We start from the raw sequence: 18,347 nt of genomic DNA, 5'->3' as shown, positions 1-18,347 counted from the left end.
CCTGGGAGCTGAATTTGGGTCCTCTGCAAGAGCAGAGGTAGTCTTTTTTTTCTTTTTAAAAGTTTGTATTTATTCTTTGGGGGTTTCACATCATGTGCCCCAGTCCCACTCAGCTCCCTCCCTGTCCCCTTGGATCTGCCCTCCACCCTTGCAACTCAAGCCCTCTCCCCCAATAGAAAATACAAACAAACAACAATGAAAGCATAGCATAAAAAAATCTTGTTGATGCTGTAGTGTGTCACCGTGTGTCCCAGAGTGTACCCCTCTGTCCGCAAATCTTCACTTGTGAATGTTCATTGCAATGAGTCATTGGTCCGGTTTGAAGTCTCTGGCTTCTGTGACAGGGACTCCTCCTGATTGTCCTGTTGTTGCCCCGTGTCATGGAGATTCTGCAGTTTCCAGATTGGCAGGACCTGCCCTTTCACATACTCCAACAGTTCAAAGATGATGTAGATTTTGGGGTAGGCCAACTCAAAGCCCTGGATCTGGGCCTGGCAGGCAGCTGGGCCGGTCAACCCACCAGCTCTCCCTTATTGGCATCACCAGGGCAAGTTTGCCGGGACTTCTCTGAGTAGGCCACCCAGTGTTACTACTGCCAGGGCGCAGGCTCAGTGCTTCTGCTCTCATGCCATCAGGGCTGGCTCACGCATTCCCTTGGATCCAGAGCCAGTTCCACTGTGCTGTCCAGTTGAGGTGTAGAAACAAACTCTTCCACATGGGGCAGCCTGTGAGGGGTTGAGCCAGCTCTCCCACTCTCACACCCTTAGGACTGACTCACCCAATCTTTTGCCATCAGGGCCAGCTCCACTGTGTTGCCCAGGCAAAGGGCAGAGTCCACGCTCCCAAATGCTATGGCCAGTGAGAGGCAGGGATAGCTCTCCTTTTCTCATGACCTTGGGGCCAGCTCTCTAACTACTGCAGATGGCTAGGGATGAGGTGGAGGAGGGTACCACACCAGCCCCTTACAGTGGATGAGTGGTGGTGGCCAGCTCTGAGTGTTTATACCCTTAGGGCTGGCTTACCTGGACCACCTCTGCCACCAGGGCCCGCTCTTCTGAGCACTGCAGCCAGCATTCAGCCTGCTCTTATGACATGGTAGCCAGCTATCCTGACTGCTGCAGTATTCTTAACCAGGAGCTATCTCTCCAGGCTGGATAAACTTCCCTTCTTTAAATGCCTATTCAGTGAGTACAGGCATTGAGTTCATAGAGAATGAAATTCCACAACTTAGTTGCTGCATGAAGGCCTGCTTGTCCTTTACTGTACTGGATACTCAAATAGGCCTCTCTTTTTTGTTTCTCCCAGAATGTTATAGATGATGATATATAAAATGAAGCCAGATAAAATTCAGGAGGGAATGAGAACAGAGTGAAATCTAGAGGTGCCACACCATGAAGGTTGAACTGAGTAGAGATCCCTCAGGAATTACCAGTAATGTTCACTTCTTTTCCTCCCAAATGAGAGAAAATTGGTCTTGTAAGCCATTAATCTTGGCACTTGGGAGGGCTGAGGCAAGCGGATATCTCTGAATTCAGGGTCAACCTGGTCTATATAGTGAGACCCTAGCTCAAGAAGCAAAATGACATGGCCAAGTTTAGAGAAAACAAAACAAAACAAGTGTGTGATTTTTTCCCCCAGGGTCTGGGTAATGTTGTGTATTATTTTAGTTCTTTATAGTTGTTCGGGTTAGTGTTTGTTTAGTTTTGCCAACTTGACACAAGTTAGAGTTATCTGGGAAGAGGAACCTCAATTGAGAAAATGCTTTCAGTCGGATTGGGCTGTAGGCAAGTCTGGAGGGCATTTTCTTCATTAATGATTGATGTGAGAGGGTGCAGCCCACTGGGGATGGCACCAATCCTGGACAGGTGATTCTGAGTTGTATGAGGAAGCAGGCTGAGGCTGGAGAGATGACTCAGAGGTTAAGAACACTGGGGTCTCCTCCAGAGAACCAGGGTTTGATTCCTAGCACCCCTATGACTGCTAACCACTGTGTATATAACATTAAGGGATCAGATGCCACCTTCTGGCCTCTGCTGCCATTGTATGGGCATGGTACCCAGGCATACACACAAGCAAAGCATCTATACACACACACACACACATACACACACACACTAAAAAAAAAGAAAGAAAGAAAGCCGAGCAAGCAAGCTATGCTGATCAAGTCAATAAGCAGTGTTTCTCTACGGTCTCTGCTTTAGTTTCTGCTCTGACTTCACTTCATGATGGGCTGTGATCAGGATGGGTAAGTCAAATAAATCCTTTCTTTCCCAAATTAATTTTGTCCCCAATTCCTAATATCACACTGACTACTCAAATCTGAGTCTAAACTCCCATAGAAGTGCTAAATGTCTTTCCTATGAGTAATCCATCCTAAGACTGTTCTCAGGGTGGGGCATTTATCACCAAATATAGAGCAGCAGGAGGCACATTCTCCTACTTGCTAGGTGTGACAGTATTTTTTTGTTTTGTGTTTGAGATAGGGTCTCACTGTGTAGCCCTGTCTGACCTAGAATGCAGCCATCATTATGCTGAAGGCTGGGCTTCCAGGCTGAATAAGGAAGGAATCAGCACAGGACACATATTCACCTCTCTCTGGGTCCTGACTGTGGATGTAGTGTGATCTGCTGCTTCACATGCCTGTTGGCTCAGCCAGAACTGCACTTTTCTCTCCATCCTCACACTGTGAGCTGTGAGCAAAGGTGGGAGGGTGTGTAGAAGGGAGGTCTCTGCAAGTGTCACACCCCGCAGGAAAATAACATGGGTGAGGTAAAAATACACTTAGTTCAGCTTGACTTAGTTAGCCAGCCTGAATCAAACTTCTGGAGTCTGATACCAGGCACTTTATTATAAGCATATTCAAACACAGACAGACTTACATGCATTAGCTTAAGAGTCCAGAGAAGGATCTGGTGTGGTCTCAGTCATAGTATAAAGGTCATCTGCGTTATTAGGTACCTCTTGTCCGGGTTGTGGGAGCTTGGGGGGTGGGGAGCCCCTAGCTATACAAATAATTTGAGGGTCATCTAGACTCTTAACTATCTCTGATCCTGATTGTGGGAGCTTGATATAGTCTTGCCTTTCAGGAAATAGATTACCAGGCTATTAATCACCTTTAACTCCCAGCCTTCTGGGTAGAAAAAGAGGTTATACACTGTTTTATTTGAAAAGACAACACTGAGTTTTCCTGGTGATCTGTGGGTGAAAAGACTTTTGTGCTTCTGTAGAGTGAAAAATTATAAAAATCATTTTATAAAATGTATATAGGCTTTTCTTTAGGTCTCACTTTAAATGGCATGGAAAATTTTCTCAGAAGCAAGCTAAAAATGTAGACTGGCCGGTTTCAGGAACTGGGTAGCCACAAAGGGAAGAGAGGAATTCGAGTCATCTAGGTGGTGCTGAGAAACTAGTGACCATGATGACAGGGCAGGGCTGTGTCTGGAGCAACTGAGAAGTAGTTGAACAAGTGACAGGGCAAGGCCACAATGACATGGCAAGACCACATTTTTTAGAAGAATGAGTATACAGAGTGTTTTCCACATGACCCTGACTCACTTAGGTTGGGTTCCTCTGGAATTTTCCACTATTTTTATGTTATGTTTCCTTAGCAACCCTTCACCCCCTCCTCACTCCCCTGGCTTGTGGTTTTCCCCTTTTAAAAAGCCCCTCAGCCAGCCAGTCTTTGTCAATTCAGCTCCTGTGTGGGCAAATGAATTGACCATTAGCCAGCTAATTCTCCCTAATAAAGCCTCTGCTGTTTGCATCCAGATTCGGTGTCTTGCGAGTTTTTAGGTGGCCGTGACTTCCCGAGACTTGAGTGAGGGTCTCCCCAGAGAGAGGTCTCCGCTTCCAACAGTGAGCTTATAGAAACCCTTCTCTCTCTCTCTCTCTGTCTCTCTCTCCCTCCCTCTCTCCCTCCCTCTCTTTCTCTCTCTTTCTTGTCAGGCATTTGGTACACATACACACACTCACACTTTTTAAAACATTAAAAAGAAAAAGACAGTCCACAGAATCACAGAATGGTAGCAAATCTTTGCTAATCATACAGCTGACAGAGGACTTATCAGGGACATGTAAAGGCTACTTAAGGTAATCTGAAAAGCTAACAGGATTTTTAAAATAGGCAAGATACACGAAAATGTTCAGCATCTTTAGTCACTAAGGAAAGGGGAACTGAGTCCATCATCGCATAACACACTGCATCCACAAGGATGAAGAAAAAAAAGCAGAAGTTCTGGTGAGAATATGAATGTGGTGAAGCCTCATACCTGGCTAGTGGGGGTTGTCATGTAGACAATAATTTGGGCTTACAGAGTGTGTAAAGACACTGCTAAGAGTCTTCAACTCTTTGCTTTGAAGTTCCATCCACGGGTAGTGTGGGGAAAGTAGAAGCTTTCCACACTGCTGGTGGGAATGAAACCATACCACCACTATGGAAGGTGGTTGTACTGGCTGGTTTTGTGTGTCAGCTTGACACAAGCTGGAGTTATTACAGAGAAAGGAGCCTCCCTTGAGGAAATGCCTCCATAAGATCCAGCTGTAAGGCATTTTCTCAATTAAGGATCAAGGGTGGGAGGGCTCATTGTGGATGAACCCATCCCTGGACTGGTAGTCCTGGGTTCTACAAGAAAGCAAGCTGAGCAAGCCAGGGGAAGCAAGCCAGTAAGCAGCATCCCTCCATGGTCTCTGCATCAGCTCTTGCCTCCAGGTTCCTGTCCTGTGTGAGTTTCAGTCCTGACTTCCTTTGATGATAAACAGCAATGTGGAAGTGTAAGCTGAATAAACCCTTTCCTCCCCAAGTTGCTTCTTGGTCATGATGTTTTGTGCAAGAATAGGAACCCTGACTAAATAAGACAGTTGCTCAAAATGCTGTAGCAGGGGGAGTGTGGCGTGAACATGGGGAAGCAAAAGAAAACAAGGAAATATGCGACTATGAAGCGAATGCTTAGTCTCAGAGATGAACGACTTAGAGAAAAGGACAGGTTGAAGCCTAAGAAGAAAGAGAAGAAAATCCGAGTACGCTGAAGGAGAGAGAAGTCTCCCAGCATCCTTTCTGCTTGTTCTTCCAGTATAATACGCAGCTGGGTCCACCTTACCACATCCTTGTCGATACCAACCTCATCAACTTTTCCATTAATGCCAAACTGGACTTAGTGCAGTCGATGATGGACTGTCTGTATGCCAAGTGTATCCCTTGTATAACTGATTGTGTAATGGCTGAAATTGAGAAATTGGGACAGAAGTATCGTGTGGCCCTGAGAATCGCCAAGGACCCGAGATTTGACCGATTGTCATGTACACACAAAGGAACCTACGCGGATGACTGCCTAGTACAGAGAGTAACTCAGCACAAGTGTTACATTGTGGCCACAGTTGACTGTGACCTCAAACGAAGGATCCGGAAGATCCCTGGTGTTCCTATCATGTACATTTCTAACCACAGATACAACATCATGCCAGATGATTACAGAGCCCCTCGCTTTTAATTCTCACTCCATAGCCTCCACCTGCCACTCCTGGACCAGCTCTCTCTCGTCAGTTAATTAAACGCACTTTCTGATTTAAAAAAAAAAAAAAAAAAAAAGCTGTAGCACTCTTAGGTCCATATGTTAAGAAGTCTAAGTTGACATATCATTGGAAATATAGTACATACATATTTATTGCTGGTCTACTCACAACAGATATGGAATGGAAGCAGTCTAGATACTCATTAACAGATGCATAAAAGAAGAAACTTTGGTCCATTTATAGTTTCATGCAACTGTAAAAATAATGAAATAAAGGCAGTCACAGGAAAATGAAATGTCATTGGAGATCATGCTAAAGCAAATAAAAACTGGAATAGTAGTATTTTATTCTTATATGCAGAATATAAATTTGTATGTATACAAATATATAACTATAGTATGTATGCGAAGGTTATAAAAGTAGAAAAGGGACCATGAGAGGGGGTGAAAAGATCTACAAGAGAGGAAGGAGAAAAAGATGGGTAATACGATTTACGTGACATGACAGCAGAAGACATGATGATCTGGGGAAAGAACAGAGATCAGTAAGAGAGGTACTGATGGGTGGAGAGAGCAGTGGAGGACCGGGGGGAACAAAGGGACAAAGGGACACACACACACACACACACACACACACACACAGCCACAAGGAAACCTATCCCTTTGCATATCAACTTAAAGGCATTTCAATACGACCCATAGACCAGGTAGAGAATCACTTTACCTTGGGATTTCAGCCTCAGCTCTGGGTATGTAGAAAGTCTCGAAAACAAGTCATTAGGGGCACAGTACAGATGAGCACTGAACTAAACTGGTTGAACACCACATACCTATTAATGACTAAAGGCCATGCTCGCTCCCTGCCAGGGTTCAGTTGGCTCTTGCTTTTCAGAGGACCAGTGTTTCACTCTGCTCTGTTTCCCCCTATAGCCCAATTTACATGAATTTATGAACTGAGCAGAATCCTCCTCCTGAGGTCACCTTGAGGCTGTACCCTTTGTCAGGTGTCTGTTTCTACTTAAATCCACTACTACATTGCCCAAAGGCATACGTGTTGTTTCCAGGTCTAGCTGGTGTGTGTCTGTCTCTCTATTTTTCTCTTTTAAGTGTCTCCTTACATATCCCTTGGCTGGATTGGAACTCCCTATGCAGACCAGTCTGGCCTCAAACTTATAGAGATCCACCTACCTCAGCAACCTAGGATTAACGACATGTGTCACCATGCCTGGCTGTCTATAAACTCTTCAGAGGCTAAGGGGAGGGTGCCTTACTAGGCTGGCCTCAAATTCCTCAGCTGAGAGGAATTTTTTCCACAGTGGCCTCCTGAGTAGTTCAATCTGTAACACATTTTCAGTACCAACAGAACCCAGGCATGGAGGTACAAGAAAGGAGTTTGCAACTCCACTTCACAACATAATTTAAAACCCCAAAGAGACAGTGTTTAACAGAAGAACAGTAGTCATAAAAGTAATAATATATAGTTAAGTGCATTTAATAGAAATGTCAGTCATTACAGTTCCTTATTGCTGGTCACAAAAAGCATATATGTCTTTTGTAATCAAAGTAATTTTTACCATGCAAAAGGTATTTATATTCATATGAACAGATTAGATTTGAAAACAAGTTTATACAGACTTCAAAAGGCATGTTAGGCCCAAAGAAAACATGGAGTTTATTTAAATACTACTAAAATTACATGGGATGCCGCTGGGCATACTCACATTCACAGTTTATGAAGGTAGAAAACCTCACCTTCTAGAGTCAGCTCTGAGAGATGTGTTTCAATCAGCACACTCACTCGCTAGGTCTGTTCTAACACAGGCGGAGCGAACACTGAGAGATGGACAGCCAGCACACTCACTCGCTAGGTCTGTTCTAACACAGCAGGCGGAGCGAACACTGAGAGATGGACAGCTTTAAGAGAACAAACTCGACATGTCAACAGCAGATTTCAGCCAAACCAGGTTGTAAACCAATAGTCATAGTGACTTGAGTACAGTTTCTAGCTGAGACTGAAAATTGGAGAAGAAACTGTAAGCTCAATACTTCAGATAGCACTATGTGGTTATTTATTAACAAATTAAATATTAAAATATAATTCCCAAATTTAATTTAAGAGCACAATTTTAATCTAGTCAATAGAGTATTTCCAGAGACATAAGGATAGAGACACTCCCCCAGCTAGGCTTATTCTCCAGTAGTGAACCTGAGCCCTCTGGGGTCATGCTTAGGAAATAAGTCTACCTGAACAATACTGGAAGCACCAGTTCACATGTGGATTTAATGCTGAGTAAGACAGTCATTGTTTTGAGATGCAAGGAATTCTCAAAACCGACTCATGGCTTGTGAGTAGTGGCAGCATACTAAGTCTGGAGACACCATAGAAACACATCAGCTGAGGTGGGGCCCACCTATTCAGTCAGCATCACATCACTAGGACTAGGGCCAATTTTGAAAATAACAAATGGGAGAGGGGGTTTATTTTAAAGCAACTGACTGAACTGCAATTTAACTTAGCCTCATAATTAACCATAGCATATTTACTTCATAATCGTTTAATAAACATGTCAACCTTACCAATAAAGCATTTCCTCAATCTTAAAACATTATTTTAAAAGATTAAATTACCAGTTGGTATGGTACCAAAATTGACTTCAATATCAAAATTCACAGTACTACTTAGAAATGAGTGTTTGTTTCCTGGGGTTCCAGAGTGCAGGAATGAACTGTTTCCTCTGCGGATGTCGATCACAGAGAGGCCACGTGCTGAGTTAGAGGGCCGTGGACAACTGGTACCATTGTTTCAAGCTGTTGTCCTTTTACTATAAGATAAGATTCTAAATACATGGGCTATACATAAATATATACAACCATCAGGGGATGTGAACAGATATACACACTTCCTGATCAAATAATGATAACCATTTTTTTCCAAAGGAATTCTGTTGAGTCACTAATGAATCTTCTTTCTATCACTCTATCGAAGTCCAGACCAGCTATGCAGATAGGACGCCCATCCAGAGGAACGAGAGGCACTTTCTTCCTCACCTTTGGAAGATTAAAAGTTCAAATTATTAAATCTTATCAATGGGAAAACTAAATATGGACTAATCACTAGATAGCATAAGCAAATATTGTCTATTTCATTGATTACAGGCACTGTAAAGGACACATTCATTATTATTCTGAATTTCTTAGGAGCATGGTATTGGATGAAGCCCAGTGTGACAGGTACCTGAACAATACCACTGTTGAATTTAGTATGCATAGCCTGTACCACAGCCCCCCAACTTTTTATGAACTTTTGTGAACAGAGGCAGACTTTTTTTAAAATTTTACTTGAAATCATTGGGGTTTGAATCTTTAATCAGTCTTGGAAAAATCTCTTTATTTATCTTTGCCCTATTCTTTATCTTCTGCTCAGTTTAGAACTTCTATTATCATTATTTTATGTGTCTGAGTATTTCATTTCCATATATGCCTGTGCAACACCTGTAGAGGTCAGAAGAGGGCATCGGGGCCCCTGTTACTATAGTTACAACTGGATATGAGCATCCTTGTGGCTGCTGGGAATTGGAGTCAGGTCCTCTGGAGGAAAGCCAGTGCTCTTAACCATTGAGTCATCTCTCCAGCCTCTAGAAAACTTTATTGTTGTCAAAAATGATGCCAATTATGAAGAGTGTTTATTCCAAAATACATACAATTTCAGACTAACCCAGAGACCACTGACCAACCACCATCTCCCCTTCCTTTCTCTTCTCCGTATGTTGTCTCTCTCCAATTTCCCCTTTTCATCTTGAAGACTTGTCACAAGCCTATGTGACTCTTCCTAGATGCTTATTAGGTATTATCTTTCTCTAGGGGTCTGAGAAACTTTTCTAAGTCATTTGAAAGCATTTTTTTTCCCACAAGAAAGTTCACTTTATAAAAGTCAACAACAAACAACAGCTGTCTTCCTCTCCCAGACACAGGTATCTTAGACTGGCCAGCTGAGGGTGACCTTGAACTCTTGAACCTCTTCTACTACCTCCCAAAATGAAGCTGCATTTAGAGGTATGTACCGCATATTTAGGTATCAATGGGGATGGAACCCAGTGTTTGCATGCTAAGCAGACACTCTACAGAACGACCTCCTCAGGCCCTTGTCTTAAAACTGAGCCAAAACAGAGGGAAATGCCTCCACAAGGAAGGACAGGTCATCAACTAAACATCTGCCCAGTGCTTTCTTTCCTTCAGCTTTCTGGGTCTATTTCTTGATACTCTATACAATTCCTTCTTACATGTGTTTTGGTTCACTTGGTCTGCCAACTATATCTGTGTCAGTCATGAATCCATCATGGTTTTTAATTTTGTGGGTTCTCATTTCCCATGGCAGTGAGAGAAGCAGCAAATAATTTTAAGATATTCAGGAAACTCTTTAAAATAAATTAAACTTAAGAGTTACGTTTAAGTGCTGGTGAGGTAGTTCAGTGGGTAAGAGAGCGTGCCCTACACGCCAGATGACCTGGGTTCAATTCCTGGAACATACCATAGCAGGAGAGAACTGGCTTCCAAAAGCTGTTCTTGCGGTTCACATGCACTGTGCGGCTTATATATACCTGCATATGCATGTACCTCCATGCAAGCCTACACATCAACAGTGGTTTAAATATAAGTGTTGCCCACAGGCTTCTGTGTTTGAGCTGTGGTCTCCAGCTGGTGGCTCTGTTTAGGAAGGTTATGGAACCTTTAAGAGGTCTTGCTGGAGGAAGAGTATTGCTGGTGGGGCTCTCACATTTTACAGCCTGGCCCCATTTCTTATGCTGTCCCTCTGCTTCCAACTGTCAGGCTGCTCCTGCTTCTATGTCTTCTCTGCTATGACTGACTGTTCCTCTCTGGAGCAACAGGCTAAAGGAGACCTTTTTTTCCCCTTAAGTTGCTTTTGGTTATGGTATTTTATCATAGCAACTGAAAAAAAATGAAATTAAAACAAACTTAAGAACTGGTGTTTTCCTGTTCATTCACAGCACTTAGAAACACATGCCTTAAGAGTTCTAGGTTCTGAGAACTCCCATGTAAACCCTTGTGAAATTGTTAGAAGCTCTAAAACCTCTGAGATTAGTGTCCTTTAACTCTGTTAATCACTGTAGAGGACACAAGCTCACAGATCTGCACTAGGGAAAGCAGGAATGTTAAGTACACAGCTTGTCTCCTCAGTGGAGGGATGAGCAAAAATGTTAATAGTCTGGTGACCCTTATTTTGAGCTTTGTTTCTCAGTCAATAGAAGCCATCTTTAGGGGAAATGTCACATGTACTTCATAGCCTGATGACCTCTACTCTATCTCCCAGACCCTTAAGCTACAGAATTCATCTTCATAGTCGAGATCACACGTATTTTGCAAAAGAGTTTTGCCATAGTCACACTGTAAGCTTTATTGTGCAATATGGCAATTTTTATCAGAAAACTTTTTTTCCAAAATTGTAATATATTTAAATACATCACTAATTGCCTGGTGTCAGACTCCAGAGTTTGAAGCAACACCAGCTAACACTGAACTGAGTTTCCTTCTTGCCTCTTGTAGTTCCTTTCTCTGCCAGTAGTAGAGCTTGCAGGGACCCCTTGTACAAATCAGGGAATTCTAAATTAAAAATGGGAGAGTGCTTGCAGTATTTTATATTAAGCATATTGGATAGATGATTGAGAATTTTTACTAAAATCTGCATTTGAGTGGAAGAAAACACATTTCATTCCTGAAGTGGTGATAAACTTTATAATGAAGCATGGTGGTGCTGGCCTTTAATCCCAGCACCTGGGAGGCAGAGGCAGGCAGATCTCTAAGTTTGAGGCCAGGCTGGTCTAAAGAGTGAGTTCCAGGACAGCCAGTGCTACAGAGAAACTCTGTCTCAAGCCAAACAAAACACAACACAACACAACACAAAAACAAATCTCAAAAATGTTATAATGAAAATGTAGGTTTACTTTGAGAGAATAAATTAAAACAGTACATAAAAGCGATTAAGAATAATTGTTTATTAAAATATATATGATATGGTTAGCAACACGGCTTAGTAGATAAAGGTGCCTGCTGTCAACCCTATGATCTGAGTTGGATACCAGAAATCCACATAGTGGAATGACAGAACCTAGGTTCCCAAACTGTCCTTAGACCTCCACATGTGTGCCATGGCAAGCATGTATAGAACATATACCTCAGATACACACAACAGACAAACAAGACATAAATACATGGTATATTCTTATATCAACATTTTTTGTTATCTGAGATAGGGTCTGGTTATATAACCCTTGTGGGTTGATATTCACTCTGTAGCCTGGGGACACTTTGTAAGTACTGAGAACATTCTTCATTAGAAAGACAGGATGTATGAAAACAGATTCAAAGGGATTACCAATACTCATTATGAAGTAAATAATCCTGCCAAACATTAAGTCTGAATCTCATCAGTCCTCTAGATCAAGAACTCCTGAGGTACCGCTCCAGACCACAAGCATCAGGTTGCTAAAAATGTAAAATCTTGGGTGAGGTCCAGCAGGTAAGTCTTACTAAGAATAACAAGTGCCTTAAATTCAAGGGCCACTCTAAATTTATTAGTTTATTTACGATGTATAGGAGATAGAGGAACATGGTACAGAGCATTGAGATGAGAACATCCGTCACAAGTTGGTATGTATATATTTTGGGCCTAGTATTGCTATGAGATAGTAAGTACACAGTGCACTTGTGAGGTGTTCTTGGTGCTCACTTTGTCCAGATCCACCTGGATTAATCAGAAAATTGCATATATGAATGAGTGTAATGCTCCTGTAAATACCAAACTGAACATGCTGGACTGCTATGGAATAAATGATCAGTTTCTTCAATTTGTAAATGCTATATTAAGTTAAAACAAATGACTTATTGTAACTCTGAGGGGATACAAACAAACAAACAAATCCAATGACTAGACCCTCACAACCCTTCACTCAACTAAACCTGAAAAACTGCAACAGAACAAAGCTTGAAGGAGACCATTAACTAACTGCAGAGTAGACACTGATTTGAGATGACACAGCAGTCATGGTGCAGTAGGAGATTACAAACCTTTAGTTCTACATCTGCTAGAAAAACTGGCCATGAGTTGAAAACCAGAGACTGATGACAGCTACAAGGGAAATTACTGTATTTTCTCTATATGCTCGAGAATGAAGACATTCTAGACCAATTCAAAAATAATACTGTGATTCTTAACCTGCATTTTCAAGTCAGGCCTATCAAGCACAGTATTTCAAAGGAGCCTAGAGAAACACTGTTAACCTCATTGATGTGAACACTATAGTCCACCATGGGACAGCACCTGAAAAGTAGACTGCTAGCCAGAGACAAGAATTAGGTCACATGACCGTTGTCTGTCCTACTGTCAAGGAGTGGGAGTAGAGTCAGGGGAGGTGAGGGAGGAAGAAAACATGTAAACACACACTAAAAACAAAACACATGCAACTCAACACCAGGATATAGATGTACTTTTCAGAGATAGGTCATACTGTATTTTGCTGTGTACTAAACTCACTGATGTATTGCAACTGCCTCGAATGTTAAAGAGCCAGCTTTTCAACCCTAGTTTTGTGTATGACAAAAGTATCCAAGTGAATAAAATTTAAACAGGAAAAGGCTACACACACACATCAATTTTTACGCAAGAGCAATGGTTAGGACCGAGGATCACACACCAGCGAATGCCTCCCATCACATACCTTGAGCAACCGTGGCAAGCTTTCCCTTTTCTTCAGGGCTGAGCTGCAGCATTGTGTCTATCACAGGAAGAAGCCTCTCTCGTTCACTACCAGGCTTGAGGAAAATGAACCGCAGCAAGACATTCTTCAAGTACTCCAGGTTAGCCACAGACTTCTCACGCTCTTGGTTTCTTTCTAGTCTTCTTATTTCACTTTTGAGAAGCTGGCATTAGAGGTTAGTTATCAGAGAGTGTGGGGATGAACACACACATTCCCATCTTCTCCTTGAGCAATCCCTGCCCCATGAAAACAAAACTGGAGCAAAGACAACAGTGAGAGCTCTTAACTAATTCAGGTAGAGAGAAAACCGAGGAGCAGGTGAAGTGCTTTAGTCTGACAGTTTCCAAACACTGCCAAGGAGAAGAGCAGAAGCATCCAGTGTGCCCAAGAAGCACGGGCCTCACAGAGATACTGAACCAAAGCACTAAATGAACAACAAGAGGCACAAGTCGGGGCAAGTGCACTTCCTGCTTCTACTCTGGGACATGCACGAGCACTGGAGTCCTGGAGCAGGTGGGGAGAAGACATGTGCAGCTTCTACTATCCCTTTCCCTGGCCCTGTTTGCAGAGGCAGGCTGTCAGGATGTCCAGATCAAATAGAACTTTATCAAAACAAGCTCAGTTCAGGAACACTAAGGAGCACTAGACATTATAAAACACTACCAGAAAAAAAATGAAGAGAGAGAATTTGAAAAGTAGTACAAAGTTAAAAACCAAAAACATCTCCACCTTCAAAAACAAAAACCCAACCAAATCCCCAAAACCCGTTAATTTTTAAATTTGTGTTAAATTTTTGTAAAGGGGGGTTTGTTCCTGAGTGCAGGTACTCACTTAGGCAGAGGTAACAGATCCTGGAATCAGAGCTACTGAAACTGCAAGACCACTGGGCCATCTTTCCAGCCCCTTTCCTGTCCATCTTTGAGGATAATTTTAACAATTTAAGTAAAACTGTTTTTGTGGTATAGAAAAGTTGGTCTACTCTCCTAAGATCCGGGATCACTTAAAAACGTGACTGAGGTCTAAGACATACCATTGAGTGCAATGCATGTATTATATGATCTATAGAAATGGAATTAGTCATGATGCTAGACAGGATAGTGCTTTACAAAGTGGAAACCTATAGAGACGTATATTAAAGTATATTTATAGAGATGTGTATTAAAGTATTTAGATGTCATCATAAATATAACTCAGTACAAAAACCAACCTGATAAGGACAACTCACAGCTCTACAGAGAGGAAGGGAACATAGAGAGGCAGAAGCAGAAGCACGTGTTTGCTGCCAGGGAGCTACAAGTTTGGTTTTGCCCTACCATTTTTACAAGCTGCTGTTGCTGCTTCCTGCCTACCTCTGCCACCTCCCCAATAGTCATTCATTCATTTATTTTGGGGGACTAGGTTTCATTATGTAGCTGCAGCTGACCTGGAATTCTGGAATTTGTTATGTAGATCAGGCTGGGCTTAAAAATCAGGTACCTGCCTGCTCTAACTCCCAAGTGCTGGATTAAAAGTGTGTGTGTTACTTCTATGTCTGGCTCAGTTTCAGCTTTTTTCCCTTAAGGTTCTCTAGTCATTATGAAGATTAAATAATTTTTTTTTTGGGGGGGGGTTGTTCCCTGTGAATGCTGTGTTTCCCTGTCAAGTTCTGGTTGTCCTGAAACTAGCTCTATAGCCCAGGCTGGCCTTGAACTCACAGAGATCCACTTGCCTCTGTCTGGATCATTCTTAGAGGGAGAAAATATCTCATTTGAGCATTCTTAGCTATAGTCCTACATGCTATAGCTGGTGCTCCATTGTCCTTAGGATTCAAGGACATAAGCTCATGGTTTATTTAAGTCTATGAGGAACAATGACTGGGAAATGACTGCCCAACTGCTACGCTTTCTTAGGAAAAGTACAAATTAACAGTATTTAACAAATATAAAAACAACAGTTCCTATCATGAGGACTCTAATATAAATAACACAGATGCTATGGATACATCTGAAGTGTGAACTTGTAAGTGGGGCACACACACACACTAAAGGTTATAGAAGCAACTGGCACAGAGCATTTCCGGGTAGCCTGCTCCCGCCCACACCTTAATTTGCTCCATGAGGATGGCGTTGGTGGCCTCTGTCTCCCGCAGCAGACCGTTTAGGTGATCTGCACTCTTTGTGGTGGAACTGAGCTTCTCAGCCAATTCTTCTTTGGTAAATTCATTATGCCATAAGGAGGCCTCTGTAAGACGTTCTAAAAAATAATTTTAAAAATCAGAGGTTACAGAAGCTAAATAAAAAAATGAAAGGTCTTACTGTAACATGTACACTCCTTGTTATTCCTCTATAGGACATGCATCAGCTCAAAGGTTCTAGCTGAAGGCAGCACCAGTAAGCCTGGATTTCTACTGTAGGACAAACAGTGTTGGAGTACAGGCTCTGTCAGCCTCTCACGGTTTAGGCTTTTTTTGGCAATTTTTTTGGATGGTATGTGTCCGTGTCCGTGTCCGTGAGTACTGGGAGATAGGGGATAGTGGAGTAAAGTCAGGTCAAGGGAGGTGTGCCTCTGACAGGAAACTGGAGCCCTGGCTTATTCCTGTCCTCTTTTTGTCTGACATAAGGCGCTCCATCATTCCATTCTGTCTTGCCAGTGTCAAAATCGTAGGGCCTAGTGACCCTGGGCTGAAACTGTAAACTAGGACCAATCTTTCTTCTTAAGTTACCCTTCTCAAGCGTTTTGTTATAGTATCCGAATGGTGGCTAAAACAACAAATACAAATGTGGTCCCTGAGCATTAGAAAGATGAGAGTTCTCCTGAATTATGAACAGCAATATTCATTACATGTAAGAAGCATATCAAAACTATATTGCATTTATTACAGCAAATTTACCAATATTTCACTGTAAGGGATAAACTGAAACTTACTTTCTTAGAGGGTAAGGGAATAGTTCATTTACTGTCTAATAACATTAAAGGACTTTTTTATGACTTCTAGTGACTTTGTTATATACTTCTGGCTCAGGCTTATGTTAATGTTGGTTTTTATTGTTGTTGTTTGTTTGTTTGTTTATTTATTTATTTATTTTGAGACAGGGTTTTTCTGTGTATTCCTCTGACTGTTCTAGGACTCACTCTAGACTCAAATATCCAACTGCCTCAGCCTCCCAAGTGCTGAGATTAAAGGTGTGTGCCACCACTGCCTGGCTATGTTTTTAGTTTTTAAAGAGATCTGTTTCATACTGTAGTATCTTTCACTTAAATAGCTCAAAAACCACGTAAAAATCAGAGTAGTATTTATCAAACAAGATAGCCAAGGTAAAAACCAAACAACACCAAGAACCATTCACGGGAGGCCACCTACCAAGCTTGGTGTCAGGAGAGCTAAGGAGCTGCTCTAAGGACTGAATGTGTGTGCCTGCCGATGACACAGACTCGCTGTCAGTTGTCTCCATCCCCTCCCCCTCCTCTCGGGCCACAGTGTGCATGTCCAGAAGGGGGAGGTCCGTGGTTCTTCTGTCTCGGAGGCTTTTCGAAGGTTGATGGGAAGAAGCAGGGCCTAGTAAATATTTTAAAGAGTAAGTGAAATTGTTAAAAACAATAGACTTGACCCCAACATTTCTTTAATAAAGTTAAAGAAATTAAACAAACAGAAGCTAAACAAAGAGAGGATGCTACATGGTTAGATACATTTAATCGTCTGACATTGAGCTATGCTAATCACCCATTGCTGCTTGCTGCCTAGGATGACAGTTGGCTAATGCTTATTCTCCATGACACCTCATCCTTCCTACATGCTGCAGTGTGCTGACGGTCTCCATCGCTGCCTTACACTGTCATCTGGGCTGGTACTTAGTGTTGCCTGCTTACATCTCCAGAGTTCAGTGTAGGGAACCATCAGTTACATAGCGTTCCCGGGCACATGCCTTTAATCCTAACATTTGGTTGACATAGTATGTTCCAGGCCCACCAGGGCTACATAGTATGATTTTATCTCAAAAAAGGAAGGATTTCTTGCTTGCTTGTAACAATCACTTTTACAGACCTGTGAAGCTCATAAGACATTTCCAAATGCATTACTTGATTGATGAGAAATTAACTCTATGCAGGGTTTCAGCTTAGTCTAGATTTTTTTTTAAGTTTCAAAGTTCATTTATTTTCAAAACTGTCTTTCTATAACTATCTCTCCAGTTCTCTGAAGCTGAGTTAGCCTCTGTCTGCCTGTCTGGAGCATTTCCCTGAGTTTCTGACATTTTTACCAACTGCTTATCACACTGTGGATTCCTAATTATGACCTCTTTGTACAACCTGTCTTTCTTTGGCTGATCATTTCCTTTAAAACTCTTGGTGTAAGTTAAATTCTCCTACGGTCAGTTTTTGACCTTGTTAAGTGACCTGTGCCTACCAATGCTCCATGACATTTCCTATGGGAAACAAAGCACCATGAACATAGGACTAAGACATCACTGTCATAACTGACATTCTCTTGGCTTTTTCTGGAAGCAGAATAGAAGACATTGGGTGAGATGACAATTCCACCTCACTAAAGTCTGACTGAAGAAGCTGCACTAGCAAAAGACTGGACAAGTACAGTCCCTAGCTCTGCCCAAAGCCTCCAAAAGAACACATGTGTTTGAGGCAGAGTAATAGATGACAGAATTAGAACTCATGCCATTAGACTGATAAGAATATGTATAAGCCAAACAAAAATAAATACATTACACAGAGGGTAAGACAATTATGAACATCAGTGATCTAAGAAGTTGCATAGGCTCCTGTAAGTATAATTAAGAAGGGTGCATGTGCCAGGCGGTGGTGGCGCACGCCTTTAGTCCCAGCACTTGGGAGGCAGAGGCAGGTGGATTTCTGAGTTCGAGGCCAGCCTGGTCTACAGAGTGAGTTCCAAGACAGCCAGGGATATACAGAGAAACCCTGTCTCGAAAAACCAAAAAAGAAGGGTGCACCTGACTCAGGTTTATATCCAATAAGCATATCAATAATTCATTAATCACAGAATTGACACATGTTGCTGCTCAGCAACTTTTTCCTTTATGTTTTACATGTTTTTTTAATTATTACTATTATTGTTTTT

The 18,347-nt window shown here is 42.1% G+C and overlaps 1 protein-coding gene and 1 pseudogene across 3 annotated transcripts in view; one reads left to right on the top strand and one right to left on the bottom strand.

The window, feature by feature from the left end:
• Positions 1-4,863: 4,863 nt before the first annotated feature.
• Positions 4,864-5,486, top strand: LOC117724379 (rRNA-processing protein FCF1 homolog pseudogene; annotated as a pseudogene).
• Positions 5,487-6,983: 1,497 nt separating this feature from the next.
• Gcc2 (GRIP and coiled-coil domain containing 2) overlaps positions 6,984-18,347 on the bottom strand; it is a 40,485-nt gene continuing 29,121 nt past the window's right edge. For all 3 annotated transcript variants that reach the window (XM_034524139.2, XM_034524138.2, XM_076916711.1), the window contains exons 20-23: positions 16,620-16,814; positions 15,360-15,511; positions 13,241-13,442; positions 6,984-8,555 (exon numbers count right to left, since the gene is read on the bottom strand). In XM_034524139.2, the coding sequence (XP_034380030.1) occupies positions 8,485-8,555; positions 13,241-13,442; positions 15,360-15,511; positions 16,620-16,814 (620 nt within the window). In that variant the 3' untranslated portion in view covers positions 6,984-8,484. The remainder of the gene's footprint in view (positions 8,556-13,240; positions 13,443-15,359; positions 15,512-16,619; positions 16,815-18,347) is intronic.

The sequence above is a fragment of the Arvicanthis niloticus genome, chromosome 20 (assembly GCF_011762505.2).
Source record: "Arvicanthis niloticus isolate mArvNil1 chromosome 20, mArvNil1.pat.X, whole genome shotgun sequence".
NCBI lineage: Eukaryota > Metazoa > Chordata > Mammalia > Rodentia > Muridae > Arvicanthis > Arvicanthis niloticus.
This window is presented reverse-complemented; position numbering and strand designations above follow the sequence as displayed.